A 21,856-nucleotide genomic window follows, 5' to 3' on the forward strand; every position below is an offset into this window, starting at 1 on the left:
TATAAAAGTATTCTCTTCTCGAAAGCAGAAAGAGAGAAAAACATGTATTACCATGGAGATCTGAACAAATGGAAAGAGAAAAAGGAGGCCATTTTGCAGAATTCTGAGAAAAACATAAATCAATGTCTGCTTGAGATGTTTTTATTGAACCAATGCATTGTCTGAGTTCACATTTAGTCTCTGGGGATTGTTAGTTTGATCTCTGGTGTGGTGCAGGAGGAAGGCTGGCTCGGGATTCATTTCTATTAGTTGCAAAGCGCAGGCTTGCTCGAGTTATACACACATTTCAAACCAGCGATGGTGGGGCCGGTGCAGCGATACGCTGATAGGACAGAGGAGAGAAGAGACTGTGTGTGAGAGAAGCCCACGTAAATCCTCTGTCTTTCATGTGCAGAGAGACAAAACCTGCACCAAAGCTCTAACTGCCAGTTTTCTGAGCATGTGTGCGCCTCTAGATGTACATTTTCTCTGAGGAACAGTTGTGTTTCCCCGTGTGACACTCACTCTCTATGATGTCTCCCAGGCCCTGAGCATACAGCAGGTCTTTGAGACGAGCCACCTCCTCTTTCAGCTCACGCACCAGCCGGTTGTTGGGGTCCTCATTGATCACAGCGTTGCAGCGGATCTGTTTGGCACGATCAGCATAACTATAGGGACAGAGAGCATCAAGGTCAGACACACGTTTAACTCTACATCGCAACCAGTCTGCTTATACTAAGGTACGCTGAGCAGCTAATGATAATAGGAAATTTAAAGTGAGAAGTCCCCTAGCTGGGGAAAAAATAAAACACATATCAAGTCTTGGTCCATTTTCCTCAAAATAACGCAACTGCATGCAGGGAAAATCTAAAATCTAATCATCTATTGAGCAGAGTGAGGCTCAGGGTTTCATTAAAATGCATTTCCAGTGAAAAAAGGTCCGAATTAATGATCTAAAAAAGGAGATTTCATGACATTTTCTCACCGGAGGGTGCTGAGGGTTTCATCATAGTTAATATCTGCAGGGCTGAGGGCAGCCACCATGGCTGTGCGAGAGTTTCCTCCTGAACCACAGAAAGACAGACGATGCATTAATGAGAACAGAAAATGATTTTATTCAAGATTTTTTTCAAGTTGTGCTTGTGTGTTCGCATACCCAAGTTCTCCCTCAGTAGCCAGGTCAGAACCGAATCTCTGTAGGGAATAAAACTCTCCACCTTCTTCTTTTTCTTGTTCTGTACACAGAGAGTCTCAATTTATTTGCTGCTCACCCTGAAAAAAACTGTTAGCTGCAGTAAAACAAATGGTTATGTATTGGTAAAACTAACCTTGTTTGGTGCGGAGTCCTAAGAGGTTAAAGAAAAATACCAATATTAGTTATTTGGACAAAATATAGAGAATGCATTTAACAAAATGTAAAAATCATACCAGTTCAGCCAGAGCAGAAATAACCTTCCCCAGTGTGGTCAGAGATTTGTTGATGTTTGCTCCTTCCTGCAAATGCAAACAAATGAAAAGTCAGTCAATTGGTGTATTTGTCCATCTATCCATGAATGTCTTTTAGATTTGAAGCATTGCTATCAAACATTGATGGTTAAATTTTTCCCCTTTGATGTACAAATGCCGCAAAAAAACAACAACAACAACAACCTTGAAACAGCAGACTTCTCTCACCTTCAGTCTGGTTCCTTTAGCTCCGGTCGAGTCGGCTCTCTCGCTGCCAGCCAAGTCCACCAGACTGATCTTGCTGACCTACGATGACCATATAAAGTATTTACAAAACGCTTTGCTCTCACCACAGCAAACACAAATCACCAGAAACCACGCCAGGAGATCCGACAGTAAAGCGGTAAGTGTGTTTATCAGTCAATATAGCAACACATTCATCAGATAGCAGCGCCGCAGACAGCAAACTCTCAGGTCATAAAAGATCATAAAATCATTTCAGCCTCGCAGCAAATCTGATTATTGATTTGTTTGTCTGAGAAAGATGCAGTAAAGATTCTCTGTGTGTTCAGGTGATTTGTAAGGCCTGACGGTGAGCTGGGCTTTGTGTCAGAACCTTTTCCGATGTGTTGTCCGTCTCCATGTCGTGTTTCTTCTGTGTGAAGATGATGTTGAAGACGGCGTGGGAGCGGCTGCTGGTCTCGTTCATGTTGGTGGCAGCCACAGTCCTGAACAAGAAAACGTAAATACACAGTCAAAGAACTGATCTGTTCATCTTTCCCTTCCATCGTCACATAAACCAACGGACTGGCTCTGTCTCAGAGTTACCTGGCCTTGTTTCCAGAATCCATCAGGTCCTGGATGTCGTTGTAGGAGGTGACGGCGAGTTTGGACAGATCTTCGACGTAGGGTCCCATCAGTGGGTGCTCTCGGACACGCAGGTTTCCTTTGTTTTTGGGGTTCAGCAGGTCACGCACACGCTCACAGTAGATCTCCATGTAACTGACCTGTGGGGAGAGGAAGGAAGAGGCGGTCATAAACAGCTTTATGAGGTATTTATCTGTTATCATTAGTGCTCCTGAAGCAATAAAAGATTAAAAGTTAATGAGCTACTGTCTGACTCTCTCTTTCTCAACATGAGCTAATTGCAATACGAGTTGCCTTGCTGTAATATGTGTGTGGTTTTGTGTAATTTATCTGAAAAAACATTATTTAACTCAGTAAATGCTTTTTTTTTATTATTATTATTAGATACAGGGTGGTCCCTCTGCACAGCAAAGCCTACTAAATGTGAAAACAGCACTTATAAAAAGTGTGATCGAGTTTGCCGTTACTCGCCTCCACAGAGTAAGACATGCTGTTGTCATTATTGCTGTCATTGATCTTGGTGAAAAGGTCCTCGCACAGCTGGAAAACAAAGAAGTGAATGTCATTTTTACAACTTACAAGGCAAAATTGGGTCAGATATCAATTAAATAGCTATTTTAAAGTCAAATGTATGTGAATTCCTCACAAAAATATGAAGTATTTGCTTTGTCAGCGGGAATTTTTACAAGAACTTGTGTTTCATTATAGGTCAGAACTATTTTCTGTTTTACCAGAGGAATGATTCCCTGCTGGTCTTTTTCCTGTCGGCCCATCATGGTGTAGCTTTTGCCTGCTCCCGTCTGGCCGTATGCAAATATACACACATTGTAGCCTTCAAAGGCGTGAAGCAGCATCTCCTCTCCGATGTCCTTGTACACCTGCATCTGGGACGCATAGTTGATGTCCTCAGGCTGCAGAGAGCAGAGCGGAAATAAAAAACACTGCATGAAAATCCTGTGTTCTAACAGACATCAAAAACAAATGGGGCACTGAAGGCAAAAAAGTTACATCAATTAGTCACTGGTGATTTGTTTTAGAGCAGATGCTTATTTTTCTTTCTTATCTGAAAGCTGTAAAACTCACCGTGGTGTGTGACCAGTAAGAAAAGTCAAAGTTGAAGCTCTTGTTTTCCTTCGGCTGTTTGGGGTTCAGGATTGCTGAAAAGACCAAAACAGATCAGTTATAGAGGCATCGAAAGCTGAGTCACTCTAATAACCTGCATATTCTTGTATTTTAGTCCCTTTTACACAAGCTTCAGAAGTGTGAAAACATTGAAATTCATCACAATTATAAATCTCTCTCTCACAGACTTTTTTTGCTCCTCTGTTGAGCGTCTATAATTTCCTAACATGCGGTATATTTCATCTTGCCATGTTCAGGTCTCATGCTGTATTTAGCCTGTGTGTTTGCTTTGGTTTTGTTTTTCCCTTTTTTTGATTTATGAGTCTTTGTATTATGTATGCTATATGTAGTAACACTCTCAAATGATGCTTTTATTATTTTCAGGATCATTTCAGTCAAGCTGTCTTGTCCTTATGATTATTTACTGCTACTAATGTGTCTATTTTAAAGATAATTTCAGCCAATAATCCAGCCCAACACTGTTCATTCTAGAGGCCCTACTCAAAAGCTTAATGTATTAATTATTTATGTCCACTTCTACAACATGGTTTGTTGGTACTGTAGTTAAAGTTAATTTGCCACCATTTACTGTAAAAAAAAAAAAATAAATAAAAAAAAACTTAAGACCTGACCGGTTAAAAGGCACTTACTTTGAAATCATTTTACAAGAACTTGCTAAACCAGATTGGATTTAAAGCCCTGATCGATACCAGCTGCTCTAAATGCACATCTCATCCTTTCTAAAGAGGGGAGGGGTATGTAAAGCATAAATTTGAGAAGCAGCAGCTGCTCGTTTGGCTGCAAACTGAATCCACTCATCACCCCCTGTGGACAAGTTCAATATAGCAGCAGTGTCCTGCTGAAACGTGCGTTCAGCCTGAAACAACACGTCACCAAAAAACACACAACAGCAGAGAGAGCTGTAAGCGCTCACATTCAAAACCAGTGAAGTCCAAGAACTGAAGTAATGAAAGTCTAAATCTGCCAGCTTTAATGAGGTCATTAAAAACACCGACAGGCACAACAGGCTGACATAGCCCCTCTTTCTCCTCAGCATACACACTTGCATCAGCTGACCCTCAGTCTGGACTCGACCAGAACAACAAGGCCTTTTTCACCCGTGCAGCTCGTATGATGGGAGCACAGAGCTGCGGCGGTCGCTGCATCCTACACACACTGATGGGCTTCAGGCCTGACTGAAGCTTTTGTTTTCCTCTCTAGCTGCCAGGATGCTGCGTGCCTCCCAGCCCACTGTTATGTTGCTGCAGGGCAAAGCTGCCTACGAGACAAATAACTGAGGTGAAATGCTAAACTTGGCTCAATGTAGGTCACAGAAATGCGATCAAAAACAGCACCAGAGCATGACTTCATTCTGCATTTCTGGGTTTCACACACTGCAGACCTGCAGCAGTTTTTAAACACTTCACCTCAATCACAACCTCGTACTCAGTGAATCAAACGGCCTTCATTGTTCATATCAGCGTGTTGTGATCAGCTGACTGACTAATCCTCTGACTAAGCATGTTCTGACAATATGCCTATGAACGGTCTGTTTACTGTAGATTAAAGAATTGACAGAATAAAAATGCAGCCTTACTCCATTGAACTATTTATAGTGATCATGACCAAGAGGAAACAAGCTGTGTTGAGAATTTGTGCAGGATTCAGTGTTTCAGATGCATTTTTTCCAATCTTTTATCAGTGTAAAAACATGCAATTGATGTATTTTACATGTACAATATGCATGGTGCAATGGATGGATATTAAATGTATTGTAATGTATTTCCTGTTGCGTCATACAAATGTGCATTTTCTTTTTAGTCCTTTATGTGTAGAGTTTTTATGTCATCGTATCATTTTTATCCTTCTGATGGTGTTCCATTCATTTAAAAAAAATTAATTATCCAAGTTAAAGTTGGTGGTTATGATTGGCTTAAGCCCATTAATCATCTTATTTTTTCTGTAAACATATTTTAAAAAATACTCTATGAATAATAATTACAGTCTAAGTCTGCTTTTTCCACACATAAAAATTAAATCGCCTTGCTTCAGATTCACAAAAGCAAATCTACATTTTCTCCCCATTAAAAAAAATTTTGAATCTATGAACATGCATATGTTGTTAATATCTGAAGTTTAACTGCTGGACTCAAGTGGTTTCACGCGTCACTAAAAAAGTAAATTCTCAGTGTTTGTGCACTGGAGGCTTGTTAGGCTTGCTGGCATCTGAATTAGTTTCTCTGTTCAGTGTTCATTACAAGTATATGTATAGGAACACTGAGTAAGGCTAGATGAGCCTCATATGTTATTAAAGTTCAACATTAACATAACATACAAGCAACCTGTAACTTTGCACATATAACGGCAATATATCAACTGCTATGCACACCAGTTTTTGTGATCCTACAAGTAACATCACCCTGTTGGAAAATCAAAACAGCAGAAAACTGAAACCTTGGCTTGCCATTCTTGCCACACATCAAATTCTACTGATGCTAGAGGCCTCAAAAGATAATGAAATGTCAACCAAAGACTCTTTTTTAGGTAGAAAATATGAATTATCTCTATAAATACATACACTTACTGGAGCATTCTGCAGCACAAGTACATTCCTCGTTTGAAAATATTGATCTTTTTTCCATTTTCAAGGCTCAATAATTGAAAATGTGGCCTCAGAACAAATATTCACAGGTCTGAAAATGCACTAAATTCTCAAAATTCAACCAAAAATATTTAACAGAACTGATACAGAGCTGCAACACTGTCCTCTACAATGACATGGACTGAGCCAACAGTGACAAAAACCCAATTTCAAGTAGAGAGGGATTCAAAGCTGGAAATGTTTCTAGCCAAAGAACCTTTAAAGTAATTAAGAGAAATGTAGAACTAGATTAACAAAGGTTTCAGTGAGGAAAGTCTCTGTCTCACAATCAAAGTGCACCTAGACGGCTTCCATTACAGTCTAAACAACACGTGCAGGTCAACTTATGCAGTGCCACACACCACACATCTCTAATTCTACTTTGAGCATCTCAAACAACAATTTAACTCCAGTTTACGTCAGCCCAACTTCACACTCACTCGTTGTGTTTCCTGACATCTGAATGATGCACTTGCTCTCCTTCCCGATCTCCCTGGAGTTGAAGGGTCGGACCCTCACCGCCACCTTCACCGAGGCCCCCGCCATGTTGCAGGTGGGTTTGTGAGCGATTCGAAGAGCTGGAGATCCGTGTGGCTACAGACGCACACCTGCACAGGTAGATGATGAAAGAGGGATTCATGAGGAGCAATATTAATCAACTTTGAAGCAGCGTACACCTCTATGTCATCCAATACAGTTTAATGACAACAAATAGATAATTATTTGGAATTATTTGGCAGTTTTTCAAACAAACATTGAGGAAAGAACCTTGTTAGGATCAAACAGCAAAGACAGACAAACACTGACAAAAATCTCAATTTTTAGGCCTTGAATCAGAGCCTGTTTGTGTTCAGGCAGACACACATGCTGACGAAATGACTGGACCATTATTTGGCAAGAAGATCATCAGCATCCCCGCTGTTCTACAGTAAAATGGCTGCTTATTCTCCGGGCAGCATCCAGAGCATGGCTCAGGGCCTTGTGATGAAACTGTATCTGCTCACTGCTTCACATCAGAGAAAAAAATAGAATGTCTGGAAGAAGCGGAAGCCTTTTTCACCTCCTGTTATTACAGTAATCTCCTCTTACTAGTGTCAGTCTTCGCTTCAAATCCATAAAATTGTCATTCATCTTAATTCACTGCTCACGAAGGAATAAACCTGAATGATTTTAAAGGTGTATTTGTTTGAGGACAGCGCAGCGCACATCCATCTTCTCAGCCTCAATCGATGAAAAACGCAAATCCTGCTTCACATCTACACAACAAGCCAATATTTGTACACAAGAAACGCGAGAGATAGATGAATTCTTTGAAAGCACAAGTCCACATTTACAGTAAAGGCTGCGATTATTCATAAACCATGTAAATATTGCTTCCTCCATCTTGCTGTGCCTGCCGCACCTCAAAGACAGGCCGCGTAAACACACACGGCTCCGACACCAAATCATCCACCACTGCGTCAGAAACGAGGTCAGCTCGCATTACAGCAGCCTAAATGACATTTTAAGAGCTCACATGTACATCTGATCGATTCTGTTTTTTTTTTTTTTTTAAATGCGCATGTGAATATTTCAAAAGACAGTTGTTGACAGCGGCGGAATGAGGCAGCAAACAGCCTGACGCAGCGTCTCTTCCATGTACAAAGGCCTCCAAATCACCAACACACGCGCACGCTGTCCTCACCCAGGCGTGACACCCGTCGGTGCCGATACCGTGCCGCGAAAAACATGCCAGCAGAGCCGTGTCTTACCTCAGACTCGACAACCACAGAGGGTGAATCCCCTGCCCATTCAAAAGAGCTCCAGGATCCTCCGGTGCCTCCTCCTTCAGTCCCCTCAGCCGACTGTGTTCGTTTTGGGTCTTTCTCTCTGCCTTTGGTTAACCTACAGCATCATTTCCCTTTGCGCATCCATACATGGAGAATCCGCCGAGAGAGGGAGTCAGCCTCAGCTTCGGCTTTCTGCGGGCTGAGAGCGGAACGCGGCGGTGCGTCAGATGGAGGCGAGTGGGAGACGGGAGGAGGGAGGAGCCGAGCGGATAAACAGGAGGATGGGTGCGGGGTGCTCCAGCTGCCCCCGCCGTCAATCCGTCCCTCCAGTCTGTCGGTCTGAAAGTGGGGAAAATGGCGGCGCAGATGTGCCAGGGATGCTGGGAGGCGGTGATGACATCAGCAGCAGCATCAGCAGCATCAGGCAGCCATGAGGCAGAGCGATGCAGCACAGGAGGAGGAGGAGGAGGAGGATGGAGCTCAGAGAGACTAATAGGGAGAATAAATGGGAGGCTGGAGGTTGAGACCGACAGCAAGACTCTCACGGAGCAGGAGGAAACTAGAAATGAGGCATAAAGAAAAGAAAAAGTACAGATAAATAGACAGAAACATCCCAGCAGCTGGGGCACCAATAACAAAAACAACCATCTCATAAAGAAAACTGTAATTTTTCGTACTTATAAAACAATTTCTAGCCTTATTTTTTTAGCTTTTTGAATAAAGATATTTACACATGTAGAAACAGTGAAATTTCCTACATGATAATATATATTTAACCTATAATATATCAAAAAATAGCTAGTTTTGTTGCGAAAACTTTATTCCAAACTTATAAATTACAAAAAAAAATACAGAACAAATATTTTCTTCTGTTAAGTGTGACCAATTGTATCTAATTTTAGAAATATTTAGAAAGAATATTTAGTGTTACATCTAACTTTAACAGTTTCATCTATTCAATAAAAATTAAATATTTGTGAAATTACAATAAAATCATTTAATGTAAAGAAAAAAATCGGGAAAAAATTTACATTTTATGTTTTTTTTGTTACATGTTTAAAATTTCATTTAACACTAAACAGCTACATTCACAGGCTATTTTTGCAACTTTATATACTTTATATTGAACCAAGAAAGCTGCAGAACTTGATCAGAACAAGTGTAAATCTGCTTAGGAATTTGCCCAAAACAACAGGAAAACATCAGCAAATTTATGTTTGCCTATTCCCATGGCCCTGTCCTGCAGAGGAGGGATGTTTTTACATGTACATTGTTTAAAAAAAGAAAACTAAATATTGCATTAAAACATTATCAGACTGTACACATAGAACCATTTACTGTTAATTTAATTATTTTCTTTTTAATGTAAAAATGTAGATAATAACTATAGTTATTTTTTATAGAATAATTACAAAAAATTATGTTAACCATAAAAAATGCCAAAACTGCATATCATGCCTGCAGTTCATTTCTGATTGATTATTGATTTATTAATATTGATTTAATATATTTTTTTTACAGATATCAAATGGCAATCTTACTAACATTTCCATAGTAAAGAGATTTTATCATGTGCAATTACAGAATAGTTTCCTATGAATTCTCATACATTTACAGTATTTTTCTGTTATTCTTCAGGTGACAATCTGTACAATTCATTAATTTGTCACTTAAGTCATCTAAGGGTGGCTGTTGTTGTATAAGTAATATTTTTTAAGTTTTTTACATTTATTTTTCATTAAATGTACAATGTAGAAATGAGTAAAATAATAAAATAGTTACATACTGTGTTTGGTAGTACAGATAATAATGATCTTTAACACATTTTCTTAACCAAACTTTGCCTGTATTCTGTTAAATTTACACCACAAACCCACACAGAGGTTAAATTAGTTTAAATTATACGCTATTACACAATCTAGAGTAGATGTTAAAGACCAGCTAGAGTAGCATAAATTGCTGACACAGAACTGGATCACGTCGCTATGTGTTCTTAAAGCATGAAAGGAACAAATGGTTCACATTAACATTGACACGCATGCAGAATAGTCAGACAGTAACTTTCTGGAACCAACTTGACAATCACGACTGCTTCACATCATTAGGATCAGTTGTGCAAAGGTGAGGAAGTAGGCAGTGGTTGAACCTCACTCTCATTTTCTCCTTCATCTTTCATCACACACCATCACTGTTGCAACACTATGAATGTCTTCAAATAAATATTACAGCAATAAAGCCGCCTTGTGTAGTGTGCTTTGCAAATTGTATGGAAGGGCCACATTTTTGCTTTGACATTTAATCTGTCCATACCGACACACTGATGACGCAACTCTCTGAATATATTGGTTATTTCTATGGATGTGTTTTTAAGAAGCTGAAGCCATAAAGGTGTCCAACATTTAATTTTGCTGGCAGGGTGCTGAAGCAGCACATTGTTGCTGAGATGTGAGATCATTCATTGTGTTTTTTGGTGTGTGGCAAAACAACAAATGAGGTAAACAATGAGCATTTAGCAGGTGACTGGTCTCACTGTTTATGTAAAGAGTAGTTCAACCTGGCCTTTATAAAACATAAAATGCCACAGGCTGGTGCTGTTGTTCTGCAGCTCTGATGTACACTCTGTCTATGTGCAGCACTGGAATACAATTTTAAAATAAATGTTTTCTTAGGTTAAGTCTTTAACCCAAGACCGTTGATGTTTGATTTCTTTTTGTCATCATACACCAACAGATTACTGCATACAGAGCATTCATGTCTGAAGCACCTGTAGAGACACTAACAAGTATAAAATGTAAGTAAACATTTTAAAAAGAACTCAGTTTAACTAGAATGAGACTAGTTGGAGGGTAAACTGAATTTCTACAGCACCATGATTGACAGTTTCATTGCACTCTCTCTCTCTCTCTGTCCCCAGCTCTTCCTGTTGCTCTGTTTGGGCAGATTCTGAGCACTAAGTGCAGGGCAAAGGCCAGTGTGAGGGGGAAAGCAAGTCCCACTTATTTACCAGTGGTGTAATTATTTACCCAGCCAATCTCAAAGAGCAGCACGTCCTCCTGAGTCCTGACGTAACCGTATAGAAGTGCAGTACTCTGTTGAATGACGGACAATAAGTTAAAAAACAATTATGCTTACAGAGCAAAAGCTAGGTGAGAAGTTTTCTAATCAGATCATAACAACATCTCAATAATAAAACAGATAACATTTTGATCAAGACATAACTTGAACGTCACAGATTTCTTTTTAATATGTTTGGTGAGAATGGTTTGGGGCTGAGGTTGAACCTGTTCCATTTTTAACATCCATAAAAACACAGTTTCAATGACTTCTTCCCATATTTAAGGATTTTTCCTGCATTCACAAGAACTGACAAAGAAAAAAACACTGATATTATGCTCGGAAAATAGAAGTAGTGCTATGTAAAGACAGTTACTCCCAGAGAATATGATTTTTTTTGCATAAAAATTCTGCAAAATACTGATATAGAAACTTAAAACATTTGTGGAATAACCATTAAATACCATTGTTGTTTTGTCTTATCACAGTATTACCCAACCTGACAGCGCGTCACTGTAACACACACTACATAGTAAAACTGAGCTGTTCTCTGGAGTGTGCGTGACTATATATTGTATAATGCCTGCCCCCTTTCTTCATCTGAGAGAGCAGATTGGCTCTCTGAGAGGAGACTCCTCTTTACTACCCAAATGCTGAAGTTGCAGACAAAATCAACAAACCACCTGCAAACTAACCTCAACTGGTTCCAAGCTGGCAAGTTCAGGTCCTCACTTTTCCATACAGTTCAACAGTCAAATGCTGCAGATCTTCAGAATTCAGTCACTGGAATGAGTCCTGGTGGCTTAAACTACAAAAATACAAGCATACACATATGAGTCTTTGGATTTAGTTCAAATATGTTCATTTTAGTTCATCTCAGGTTAGATCAGTTCAAATGAACTTTATTTGTCTTGTGTAACAGCATATGTCATCTTAGGACAGTGGGCATAGTAAGGTCAAGGCCTTACAATAGAGAGAGAAACAGACAACCCGTTAAATTTAAACATTTGCTTGAAAACCACTCAAGAAATTTGTGTGAACATGAGCTTTCTGATGCACAGACACTGTACTGCTCTGACCGTAAATTATTGACCATTATTTGTGTACAAATGTTTATATTTAGTCTTCACACAAAGTTCTACCACCTCGGATAAAGGGCTTAGAGAAAGGCATGTCCAAAGTTAGGAATATTTTAAAACTCAAACAGTTCTGAAACATAAGTGCTATTTGCAGTAGCTTTCCAAACATATAAATAAGAGTGTAAATAACCACATTTTTTTTTATTATTTTCCCATACCATTGTGATATGCTATTGTGCACGTTTTTGCCAGCCCTTTGAGTCAAGTGACGCACACCGCCCTGTGGCCACCAGGTCAAAGACCTGTTTGCTTAAAATCTTCACCCAAACTCACAGTCAGGCTCAGTCTCTCTCTGTCGGAGGTGAACTCGCTCGGAGCAGCTTCTCAGGAACAGGACACCAGCCGTGATGCAGCGGGCCTTGTTCAGCCGCAGCGCGCTGCTCGCCCAGCAGGCAGCAGCGGCCCTCGACAGTCCTCTGGCCGCCAGGAGCGCGCCGCTGCTGCAGCGCCTGGAGCGCTCCATGTCCTCCGTCACCATCCCGCCGCCAGCATGCATGCTGCGGCCGCTGGAAGCGCCTCTCCGTTACCTGTTTGGACCGGGACCCTCCAACGTTCCTCCACGTGTCTTAGCTGCAGGCGGCAGGCCGATTATTGGTCACCTGCACCCAGAAATGTATGAGGTAAATACATAGTTGGAAACTCAGTAAAATAGACTGAGTTATATTACAGTTACTTGATAGCAAGTGGCACATTTTACACAAGTTGGGCAACTGACCTTTGGAGATGCAGGTGCACTCTGTGTCTTGGGGATATTCTGACGTAAGATGTTAAAAACAAATGTATTAGTTTCAAAAGAGACGTACTGCATCTTAACGTTGCTTGTGCAAAGTTGTCGGAATAATTTCCAGCCACTAAGCACGATTTTAATAGATTAAATTACCACTCAGTTTGTTTGTAAATTATTTACGCTAACAATTCAAGAGTTATTTTTTTAGACTTAATCATAACTAGAAGAGCTCTCAGACAGCGCAGACACCCATCAAGACTAGTCTATTCTTCTATAGGATTTGAAAATCCAAACCCAATTCACACACAAAAAAATGTTCTTTTATACTAAAAAGTTGGTTTTGCATAATCCTGCTGACAGACCAACCAACAAATGGTAATGAAAACCATCACTGGCGGGAGTAAACAGAACAAATAGACAGTTACCATGTGTGCGTAATTACGCACAGGCGAAGGTTAACTCACACTGAAGCCACTGAGCGTTACTCGTAACCATGTCTGGCAAATTAAACTAAAAATCTGTTTCACATTTTAATTGTGTGTCATAGATTATGAATGACATCAAGAAGGGGATCCAGTACGCCTTTCAGACAGAGAACAACATGACGATATCTATGAGCGGCTCCGGGCACGCGGCTATGGAGTGTGCGGTGTTCAACACGGTGGAGCCCGGAGAGAGCGTGCTCGTGGCCATTAACGGCATCTGGGGAGAGCGTGTTGCAGAAATTGCAGAGAGAATGGGTAAGTTTTTACGCACGGTTTTACGCACGCCCTTGCTTTGTATCCAAAGAGGATAAAACATTGCAATAAAAACTGACTTTACATTCTGATAAATTATCTATTAGTTTATTCAAGTATATGTTAATGTACAACAGTAGCTAATCATAAATGTTTTTATTAATCTGCAGGTGCCAACGTTCACAGAATGGTAAAAACACCTGGAGGATATTTCACCAATAAGGAAATTGAGCAGGTAGGGACCAAGACTCTGAAGCAGCCAATACGCTGTCTCAGATAGAGTTCCAACAACAGGAACACGTGTGATTAAACTCCTTTTATATCCCTCTTTAGGCCATGCAAAAACACAAGCCGGTCTTGTTCTTCCTCACACATGGAGAGTCATCTGCTGGTCTCTGTCACCCAATAGACGGCATTGGAGACATCTGCAGAAAGTGAGCCTCCTAGAACATCTTAAAGAGAGTATCAGAATACTAATACATGTAATCTCATATTTCCCACTTTTATATCCTGTGCAGACATGACTGCCTCTTCCTGGTCGACACAGTCGCTTCACTTGGAGCTGCACCAATTTTTATGGACAAGCAAAGTAAGGCAATGATAAGAGATTAACTTCCTCTGCTTGCCACCATCAGTAGTTTCTGCATGTGATTTAATTGGTCTCTTCCTATGTTCTCAGATATTGACATCCTTTACACTGGTTCTCAGAAAGCACTGAATGCACCTCCAGGCACAGCACCCATCTCTTTTAATGACAGAGCATGGTAAGGAGGCATGTTTCCGCATGAATGTTTACAAATATGTGCCTGAAACTGTCACAATTGTATCCGCAACTGAGAATCAAAAAGTAATAAGGTCACACAATCTCCCCTACACAGCCACAAGATGTTTAACAGGAAAACAAAACCAGTATCCTACCTCTTCGATATGACACATCTGTCCAACTACTGGGGTTGTGACGGTAAACCAGCCAGAGCGTAAGTCCACTGCAGACCAGTGATTACAAGCTGACAATTTGCAGTTCTCATTTTATTCTCATCAAATCAATCCAAACCTTAATTTACTTCACACGAATGCAGACAAAATATTAAAATGACTCCAAAAACAGTTTTCCTCAGTTTGGACTTTTGAATGCCATTTTGTTGAAAAAGCATGTATAATAATAGCACGTGTTTGATATTCAAATGACATAATAAATCCATAATACTTAATTTAATCATAATTGCTTTTTGTTGTAGATATCATCACACTGGTCCAGTATCTGGATTCTTCGCCCTGAGAGAGAGTCTGGCAATTCTTGCTGAGAGGGTAAAGAGATATACCTCCACTTTTTCAGTTATCTTACAGAAGAAATACACAGTTTCTAGGATTGTCTTATAAAATCAGTTCCCTCTGATATAATTTTGCAAATGTGTCATTATGTCAATACCTTGAATTTCCCTTGGGATTAATAAAGTATCTATCTATTTATCTTCACACAATCGTTATTTTGAAGCTGGTGCTTTTCACGACCATAAAAATTATGCAGCGTGTGTCAACCATCCACTGTGATTTAAGTATGAATGATTTTTCCTGTCATTAAGAAACTGACTTGTCTTATACCAATTAATGTCTGTATGCTGTAATGAAGTAAATTCTAAAAAGCAGATGTCCAGATTTCATGTCATGAATCCTCAGATTTAATGAAGCCAGCATCTGTTGCCATATTGTTAAGTCCAGAGTTATAATTAGTATGAGTCTCACAGTGTTCCTTCTTTTACTGTCTGGTAGTTACTGGTAGTGAATGCTGTGAATAGAAGAGCTCCCTCTGACAGGTTTTCAGATAGTTTTCTCTGAACTTAATCTTTGTCTCCCTCTAGGGGCTGGAGGAGTCCTGGAGGAAACACAAGGAGGTGGCAGCCTACCTGTACAGAGGGCTGGAGGATCTGGGCATCAAGCTCTTCATCCCTGAAAGAGTGAGACAGATTTACAAAAAAATATATATTATAGTATTCTGTTGCCACAAAGGACTTTACAGAGAAGGATAATAAATAAGTTATTGGTTGAGGTTGCTTTCTTCACTTGTGTTGCCGTGTTGTGACCACAGTTATTTTGTGTCATGTGTCCTGCAGGATTTGAGGCTTCCCTCTGTCACTACCATTGCCATCCCCAAAGGTTATGATTGGAGGGAGATGCTGGCCTACATCATGAAACACCACCAGATGGAGATGACGGGAGGACTGGGCCCTTCCATCGGCATGGTTAGTTGATGCTGATTTATCATCCCTGGACAGCAAACACATTAATACATAAACATTGTTGTCATCAGATTACATTTACAGTAGACAGTTTAGATGTGACTTTCAGTCTCAGCAATGGGCCTGAGATTGAGTCACACCAGACTAACCATCCAGACTGAATTGTTGGGCAGGTTTAACTAAGGCAGTTATATGAAGAGCAATGTCATCAGTTTGGTGTCTGTACAGCTTTCTGATTCATCCTGCTGAGTCAGCACTGACTGCATTCTTATACACTGTACTTTCCACCTCTCGTTTAATTAGGTGATGAGGATCGGACTGATGGGATACAACTGTGAGAAGAGTAATGCTGACATGGCGCTGCACGCCTTGGCAGATGCTCTCAAGAACTGCAGAAAGAGCAAGGCTTAAGAGCCCATATTCCCACACCACCGGCCCTGGGCTCATTCATTAGGGAATAAAAAAGGAACATTCAGTGTCACCGCATGCAGGACAGTTGAAACAGTACATACCTTTGAGGATTCATTTTGTATCTTTGACTAGAGAGATTTAAGAAAACTGGCCCTGTATCTGCCTTGTATAAGTAAAGAATTAAAGAAGCAGATGTAGCCATATAGCCCCGAAGATGTCAATAAAGTTTGCTTTATTTTGTGAAACACTTCCTCTGCCTCAGTGTGTGCTAACAGTGAAAAAATGCTTTAAAATTCGACAGATGTTATCTGCACTTGCATTGTTTAAAGGCTGTTCTACATATGTGCAGGCTTATGTTGATACACTACATTTCCCATGATTCCCTGCGGTGATAAGCCCGTCTATGAAACTGCGTCACACTGTCGCAGTGTAAGAGCACGTTTAATTGTGTGACTTAAATTTGGCACTAGCTTTAACGCTGGTCTGACTGCACTTTACTTGATTGATGGCGTGTCCTGTGAATCACTCGGGTAGGTTAAATGTTAACTTTCAAATTGAGAACAAATGTTGTGACAGTATATCATGTTTCATCTGTGACCTGTCACTAGCTTCAGCCTCAACTCATTTGACCTTTGATGTTACTTATATACTATCTTGTGGCATTTTAACTAACGTATTTACAGAGAATTATCAAAGTACAAACGTAAACTGTGTCATGGAGTCTGTCTGCAGCCCTTTGTACTCTTCAGTCAAGCCAATAGCTGGTTAATTTCAGATAACGAAGCATTTTTATTTAACCAAGCTTTGTAAACTGAAGCTAACTTAGCTTTAGCTTCCACAAAAGTAAACAAATAACCGACTGAGCTGCTTGTCAAAGACGATTCCTCACGTTTATCCGTGATAACTGCGTTTTGTTAGAAGGTTATGAGTGTATAAAACAGTCACCTTTTCATTATTTTGTATCCTCCTCTGTTTCTGCCACTTTGTGATGTTAACATTACCGCCACAACTACTGTAGAGAAACAGCAGCAGCTACTGATTCTTCTTCGAGGTTTACCTGCAGCTGCCATCTCCAGGGATGAGTCAGTGCCATCCTCTGGGGATAAATAACACCTGCAGTGTACTTCCGGTTTGTTAATTATCACCCAATAATCTTCTAATTTATTCAATCATACCCGTCATCTCTGATATACATAAATACTGAACAAAAATACAAGGCAGCATTATATTATTGATTGTTTCAATCAATAATACAATAGGAGAATAAATATTTGTTGTTCTATCATATCTCTATAGGAGAACAGACATTATGAAACAGCCATGAAGACACTATATTGGAAATGATAACTGACAGATGGAGAATGGGGTCACTGACCAGAAATCACAAGTCAGTCATGAGACACACATCTGCAACACGTAGTTAATGAGCTTGTTGATGCTGCTGGTGAAATATTGCACACTCTTCCTGAAGCCCTTTGAAAGGGCTTGGCAACGTTGCTGCATGTCCTTATTTGTTTTATTTAGGTTACTTATCTTTAATATCTTTTTTCTACTAAGTTTCTTACGTCACTGTTGCACTGCCGGCTCTACGTGCTATTTTCATTGCCCCCTGGGGACAAGTATAGTTTTCTGAATCTGAAAGTTGGTGGGTATTTTGGGGGATGGAGTAACATTGTCATCCACAGCTGTCTGTAACAATTTCTTAGAAGACAAATGATGGAATTGTAGACATCCCAGTGTCTGACTACATTCCTAATTGACATATCAGCATCCTACATGTCAACAGCCCATTCTAGTCTTTCACATGTCTGTAGGATCTTATTTGAATGAAGCTTCATTTTAAGTTGCCTTTTATTCACTAGTTGTACAGTATTTCACAGCAGCAGGTGGATAAAGTTAACATTTGAGATCTTTAACTTTTTTCTACGTCAGAATGGAAGTTCTTTTTGCATGATACAATTATACTTTGTTCAGCATATATACTGCAGTTAGCAAGCTCCACTATATCTTGTACAATGCTATCAAAGATTACTTGGATAATTGCCTATAATCTTAAGTAGTCTATTTTAGATTATTTTGTCCTAGTCCTAATTTGAGACTGTGCATACAGTCTGTAGTACTAATCTAGTCAGTAGTACTGAGTGATTTGTGAAAAATATCCAGTGTTTTTTTGGGGTTTTTTTTAAAGTTGAGTCAGTTCAATATTCACCGTGTAATAAATTTACAGTGTGGTGGAGCAATATGATACAAATTACCATCAAAAGCGTGACTGTCACATAAAGAGGTTGGTGTGAATTTTCAAAACCATTAACAACAGTGTAAACTGTGGGTCAGACATGTTGCATCATTTAATTGCAGCCTTTGGGATTTTTGTTGTTGTTTCAAATTGCAATTTCTATTTAAAATCAGTGAATCGTTCAATTTTTCTGCCTCCTACCAATTGTCAAGACAAGTGTTTTTCTGTCCCAGTTCTCAGCCTTCATTAATTTTCTTCCATACAAAGCTCTTAACTTCTGATTTTGTTTTAGTTCAAAATGGATGTTTCTGAGTGAATTTTTAATTAAATCATGATGACAAAATGGAAATGCATGTAGAAGAAGGTTTGTAGGATGTTGTTTTTAACATTTTAAAAAGGTTTTTTGATGTTGTAAGAGTAGGACTTTTTCACCGAAGACATACTGTCACTGCAGGAAAATTTAAAATGTTTAGTCGAATGAATGAATGCTGATTTATTGTCAGCATCCTGGTGATGTGCATTTTGTTATCACCTGTCTACAACAGACCGTGGCTAACAGATTAGCAACACATTTTTAATGGAAAAGTTCGTAAGTGTCCAGCTGATACCATTTTCAGCTCATTAATGGATTTTTGTTTCCTGTAATGTCAGTTAACTCATATGTTCTTCTGTTTCAGGATTAAAGATCAATTTGTTCTAAAGAATTTTTGTAAATTTCATTTGTGGCACACACATTGTCTCATGTGGGATATTTATTTCTCTGTTTTCATGACAATGTCAGCCTAAACTTTGTGTGTTTTCCCATCAGTGGAGCTGAACCCGGGCCTCCTCCCTCTCGACTGGCTGCTGGGTACCTGGGAGTGTGATGAACCAGGGGAGGGCTGCTTTCCCACCATTAAACCTTTCCGCTACACAGAGACGCTGCACTTCAGCCATGTGGGGCAACCAGTTATCAACTTCATGTAGGTTCTCAGTAGAAAAAGATAAGCTCAAAACACAGGTAGCAACAATAAATATCAATAGATTGGATTATTATACACAAAAGTAGTTCATTAGTTCTTCTGTGCATAACCTTATCTCAGTTGGTTTAGCTGTGTGGGAGCTTGAGAAGTAAAGTCAGAGGACAACCTCATTAATGATGTTGGAGTTCAACATGATAGAAAAACTTCTTTGTACAAGATACAGCAAAGTACAGGCAACAACACAACAGCAAATGACTCACAATTTCAGTAATAGAAATATACTTTAGTCCAGCTTCCTGTTGTTCAGAAACCCTGTTGGCAAACTTCAGTCATCAACAGCTGCTGATTCCTCACTGATGTCGTGTTCGACAGGTTCAATGCGTTTCATGCAGAGTCTAAAAAGCCTCTGCACAGAGAGTGTGGTTTCATTCGAATGCAGCCGGGGACAAACAGAGTGGCATTCATCATCGCACAGAACTCAGGTACATCTCATGCCACTTAATGCACTCATGTCTCAGAGTCAAGGCCCTCGCTAGTCAGAGAATTTCTGGAAATGGCAGAAGTGAACATCTTCATATTTTGTCGTACTTGTCCTTGAGTGTTTCAATGTTGTGCTGCTTTCTACAACTACAGCACATATTGTACTTTGTGCTCAACTACATTTATTTCAGAACTTTAGTTACTGGTCATTCAGTTTATAAAATACAAAAATAACAAATAAATCATACGATATTTTTGTAGAACAAGCAGCATTATGTAAAGCAATTGAAATTAGATCCAGCTGCAACATGAGTGATGTACACAATGAATCAATAATTATAAACCAGTACCATCATGTATATGATTAGGAAATGGGCCATTCTGCATAATCTTTTACTGAGGTTCTCAAAGTATATTTTGATACCAATACTGATACTGGTACTACTTGTACTTTGCATGAGTAGGATTTTGAATGCAGAACTTAATTGTAACAGAGTACTTATACACTGTAATATTGCTCCTATTTTTGATTAAATACTTCTTCCACCACTACAGACATATTTTTAGTATCTTCATGCAAAAACCTGTCAGATAAAACTTGAACCACATTTCGCGTCAAAGGACACATGTATGAATTCAGCTTTGTGGGGTTTTTTTTGTGATTTACCCTCATGTTCACACTTTTTTATACGTTTTTTTTGTCATATTGTGTCGTCTTGTTCAGGTCTGGTGGAGATTGAGGAGGGAGAGCTGACAGGGCAGCAGCTGAACCTGCAGTCCCAGTCTCTAGCCAGAGTCTCTTTTGCCAGGGAGCCTCATGTACAGCAGGTAAAACTGATCCTCTAATCCTTCATCATGCTGTGGCTGTCATCATTATTTACCTTATCAGTACATAAAACAGTTGAATGTGTGAAATCACTGTCCACAAAACACCAACAAACCTTTCCTCTCTGACTCATTTCGGCCAACAAGATAACTCTTTGTAACTCTGCTGCTTTGTGCCTGTGACCTCATCTGCTCTTTTCCATCTTTCAGATTTGTCGAGTGTTTCAGCTACGACCTGATGGGAAGCTGGAACAGACAGTTTCCATGGCAACAGACAACCAGCCACTGGTGCAGCACTTGCACATCGTTTACCGCCGGGCATCTTGACCTAACAGGACACAGGCTTATTATATATAGAAATACACTGATCAGTAATCACAGCTGCATCTGATCATTATATAAACAAATATACAGCCATACAGTGTTATTCTTTTATAATGATATATGGTAAAGGAATTATAGAGTCATGTACCAGGGAAATATAAATAATGTGAAAAAACTAAGTCATTAAGTCGATCTTACATCACATTACATACAGTAATATCAGAATTGTTCAGACACATGGAGTCTAAGTCAAACATTAAACAAAAAAATAAAGATTCATATTGCACTTCCATTTGGTTGTTACACTTAAGGGCCTCGGTTGGTTAAGGGTGCTTGAGCAATGTTATTATTTATTGTCATGATGTTTAATCTGTGAGCTGTAAAGCTCTTCAGTGCAGAATTAATGGAAAATACATACAGTGTCCTTATTTGTATATTTGTCTTTCACTGTGCTATTAAAAGAAGATAAGCTAAAGCAGCTGCTGTGCTAGAGTCTGCTCAGTCACAGGGGATTGTTTTTATATTGCATAAGGGTATGGTTCAAGACAGAAAATGTGTCCATTTAAGGTTACTGTTCCCTTCGTATGTTTTAAGATGTCAAAGTTTAGTCTTTTTTTTGAGGGGACAGCTTTGCTGTTATACATTAATGTTTATATATCGGAAAGATTAAAATAAACTCACTTGTTTTTGCCTATTTAAATCATTTAATGTGTTTAAGCTTTAAGAGTCATTCATAACCCTTGAGCTCAAAAAATGCAGTTAAAATGGGAAACTAATGGCTGGCACAAAGTATTATAATAAGCTGATGTTAGGTGCAGGGTTTTGAAGGAACCATATTCTCAGCTGTAGCCCCCTCATCGGTCAGCTCTTCCACTGGAAGGTCAATGTGTTGATGCACAG

General features: G+C 39.5%; 3 protein-coding genes and 1 long non-coding RNA gene across 8 annotated transcripts in view; 2 read left to right on the plus strand and 2 right to left on the minus strand.

Annotated features, from left to right (window-relative positions):
- kif1ab (kinesin family member 1Ab) overlaps nucleotides 1-8,177 on the minus strand; it is a 30,665-nt gene extending 22,488 nt beyond the window's left edge. For 2 of the 5 annotated variants that reach the window (XM_035955276.2, XM_023285764.3), the window contains exons 1-13: nucleotides 7,807-8,176; nucleotides 6,496-6,663; nucleotides 3,376-3,449; nucleotides 3,024-3,203; nucleotides 2,764-2,832; nucleotides 2,254-2,432; nucleotides 2,042-2,153; nucleotides 1,654-1,731; nucleotides 1,408-1,473; nucleotides 1,308-1,325; nucleotides 1,136-1,214; nucleotides 965-1,043; nucleotides 505-647 (exon numbers count right to left, since the gene is read on the minus strand). In XM_035955276.2, coding sequence (XP_035811169.2) covers nucleotides 505-647; nucleotides 965-1,043; nucleotides 1,136-1,214; nucleotides 1,308-1,325; nucleotides 1,408-1,473; nucleotides 1,654-1,731; nucleotides 2,042-2,153; nucleotides 2,254-2,432; nucleotides 2,764-2,832; nucleotides 3,024-3,203; nucleotides 3,376-3,449; nucleotides 6,496-6,601 — 1,183 coding nt within the window. In that variant the 5' untranslated portion in view covers nucleotides 6,602-6,663; nucleotides 7,807-8,176. Of the gene's footprint in view, nucleotides 1-283; nucleotides 323-504; nucleotides 648-964; nucleotides 1,044-1,135; nucleotides 1,215-1,307; nucleotides 1,326-1,407; nucleotides 1,474-1,653; nucleotides 1,732-2,041; nucleotides 2,154-2,253; nucleotides 2,433-2,763; nucleotides 2,833-3,023; nucleotides 3,204-3,375; nucleotides 3,450-6,495; nucleotides 6,664-7,806 lie in introns of all 5 variants that reach the window. The other 3 variants (XM_023285768.3, XM_023285765.3, XM_023285766.3) reach the window with 3 other exon arrangements.
- A 2,585-nt stretch (nucleotides 8,178-10,762) lies between these two features.
- LOC129349736 (uncharacterized) lies at nucleotides 10,763-17,197 on the minus strand. Its single transcript, XR_008602849.1, has 4 exons — nucleotides 17,075-17,197; nucleotides 12,291-15,746; nucleotides 11,574-11,686; nucleotides 10,763-10,913 (listed from the first exon to the last, which is right to left on the minus strand). It is a non-coding gene; the product is annotated as an uncharacterized LOC129349736 (long non-coding RNA).
- Nucleotides 12,365-16,374, plus strand: agxtb (alanine--glyoxylate and serine--pyruvate aminotransferase b). Its single transcript, XM_023285774.3, has 11 exons — nucleotides 12,365-12,637; nucleotides 13,292-13,484; nucleotides 13,652-13,716; nucleotides 13,815-13,915; nucleotides 14,000-14,070; nucleotides 14,161-14,245; nucleotides 14,360-14,458; nucleotides 14,720-14,789; nucleotides 15,341-15,436; nucleotides 15,593-15,721; nucleotides 16,022-16,374. The coding sequence occupies exons 1-11, from the start codon at nucleotides 12,365-12,367 to the stop codon at nucleotides 16,127-16,129; spliced, it is 1,290 nt and encodes a 429-aa protein (XP_023141542.1). The 3' UTR covers nucleotides 16,130-16,374.
- On the plus strand, nucleotides 16,516-21,650 carry thap4 (THAP domain containing 4). Its single transcript, XM_023285775.3, has 5 exons — nucleotides 16,516-16,659; nucleotides 19,174-19,327; nucleotides 19,700-19,809; nucleotides 20,532-20,635; nucleotides 20,843-21,650. The coding sequence occupies exons 1-5, from the start codon at nucleotides 16,635-16,637 to the stop codon at nucleotides 20,957-20,959; spliced, it is 510 nt and encodes a 169-aa protein (XP_023141543.1). The 5' UTR covers nucleotides 16,516-16,634; the 3' UTR covers nucleotides 20,960-21,650.
- The last annotated feature ends 206 nt before the right edge of the window (nucleotides 21,651-21,856 follow it).

This window comes from Amphiprion ocellaris, chromosome 10, assembly GCF_022539595.1.
Source record: "Amphiprion ocellaris isolate individual 3 ecotype Okinawa chromosome 10, ASM2253959v1, whole genome shotgun sequence".
Taxonomy (NCBI): Eukaryota; Metazoa; Chordata; class Actinopteri; family Pomacentridae; genus Amphiprion; species Amphiprion ocellaris.

Coding starts and splice junctions, on each gene's coding strand:
- agxtb (XM_023285774.3), top strand. CDS start 12,365: ATGCAGCGGGCCTTGTTCAGCCGCAGCGCGCTGCTCGCCCAGCAGGCA. Junction 12,638..13,291: donor TGCACCCAGAAATGTATGAG/GTAAATACATAG, acceptor TGTGTGTCATAG/ATTATGAATGACATCAAGAA. Junction 15,437..15,592: donor AGCTCTTCATCCCTGAAAGA/GTGAGACAGATT, acceptor TGTGTCCTGCAG/GATTTGAGGCTTCCCTCTGT.
- thap4 (XM_023285775.3), top strand. CDS start 16,635: ATGGCGTGTCCTGTGAATCACTCGG. Junction 16,660..19,173: donor GTGTCCTGTGAATCACTCGG/GTAGGTTAAATG, acceptor TTTTCCCATCAG/TGGAGCTGAACCCGGGCCTC. Junction 20,636..20,842: donor GGGAGCCTCATGTACAGCAG/GTAAAACTGATC, acceptor TCCATCTTTCAG/ATTTGTCGAGTGTTTCAGCT.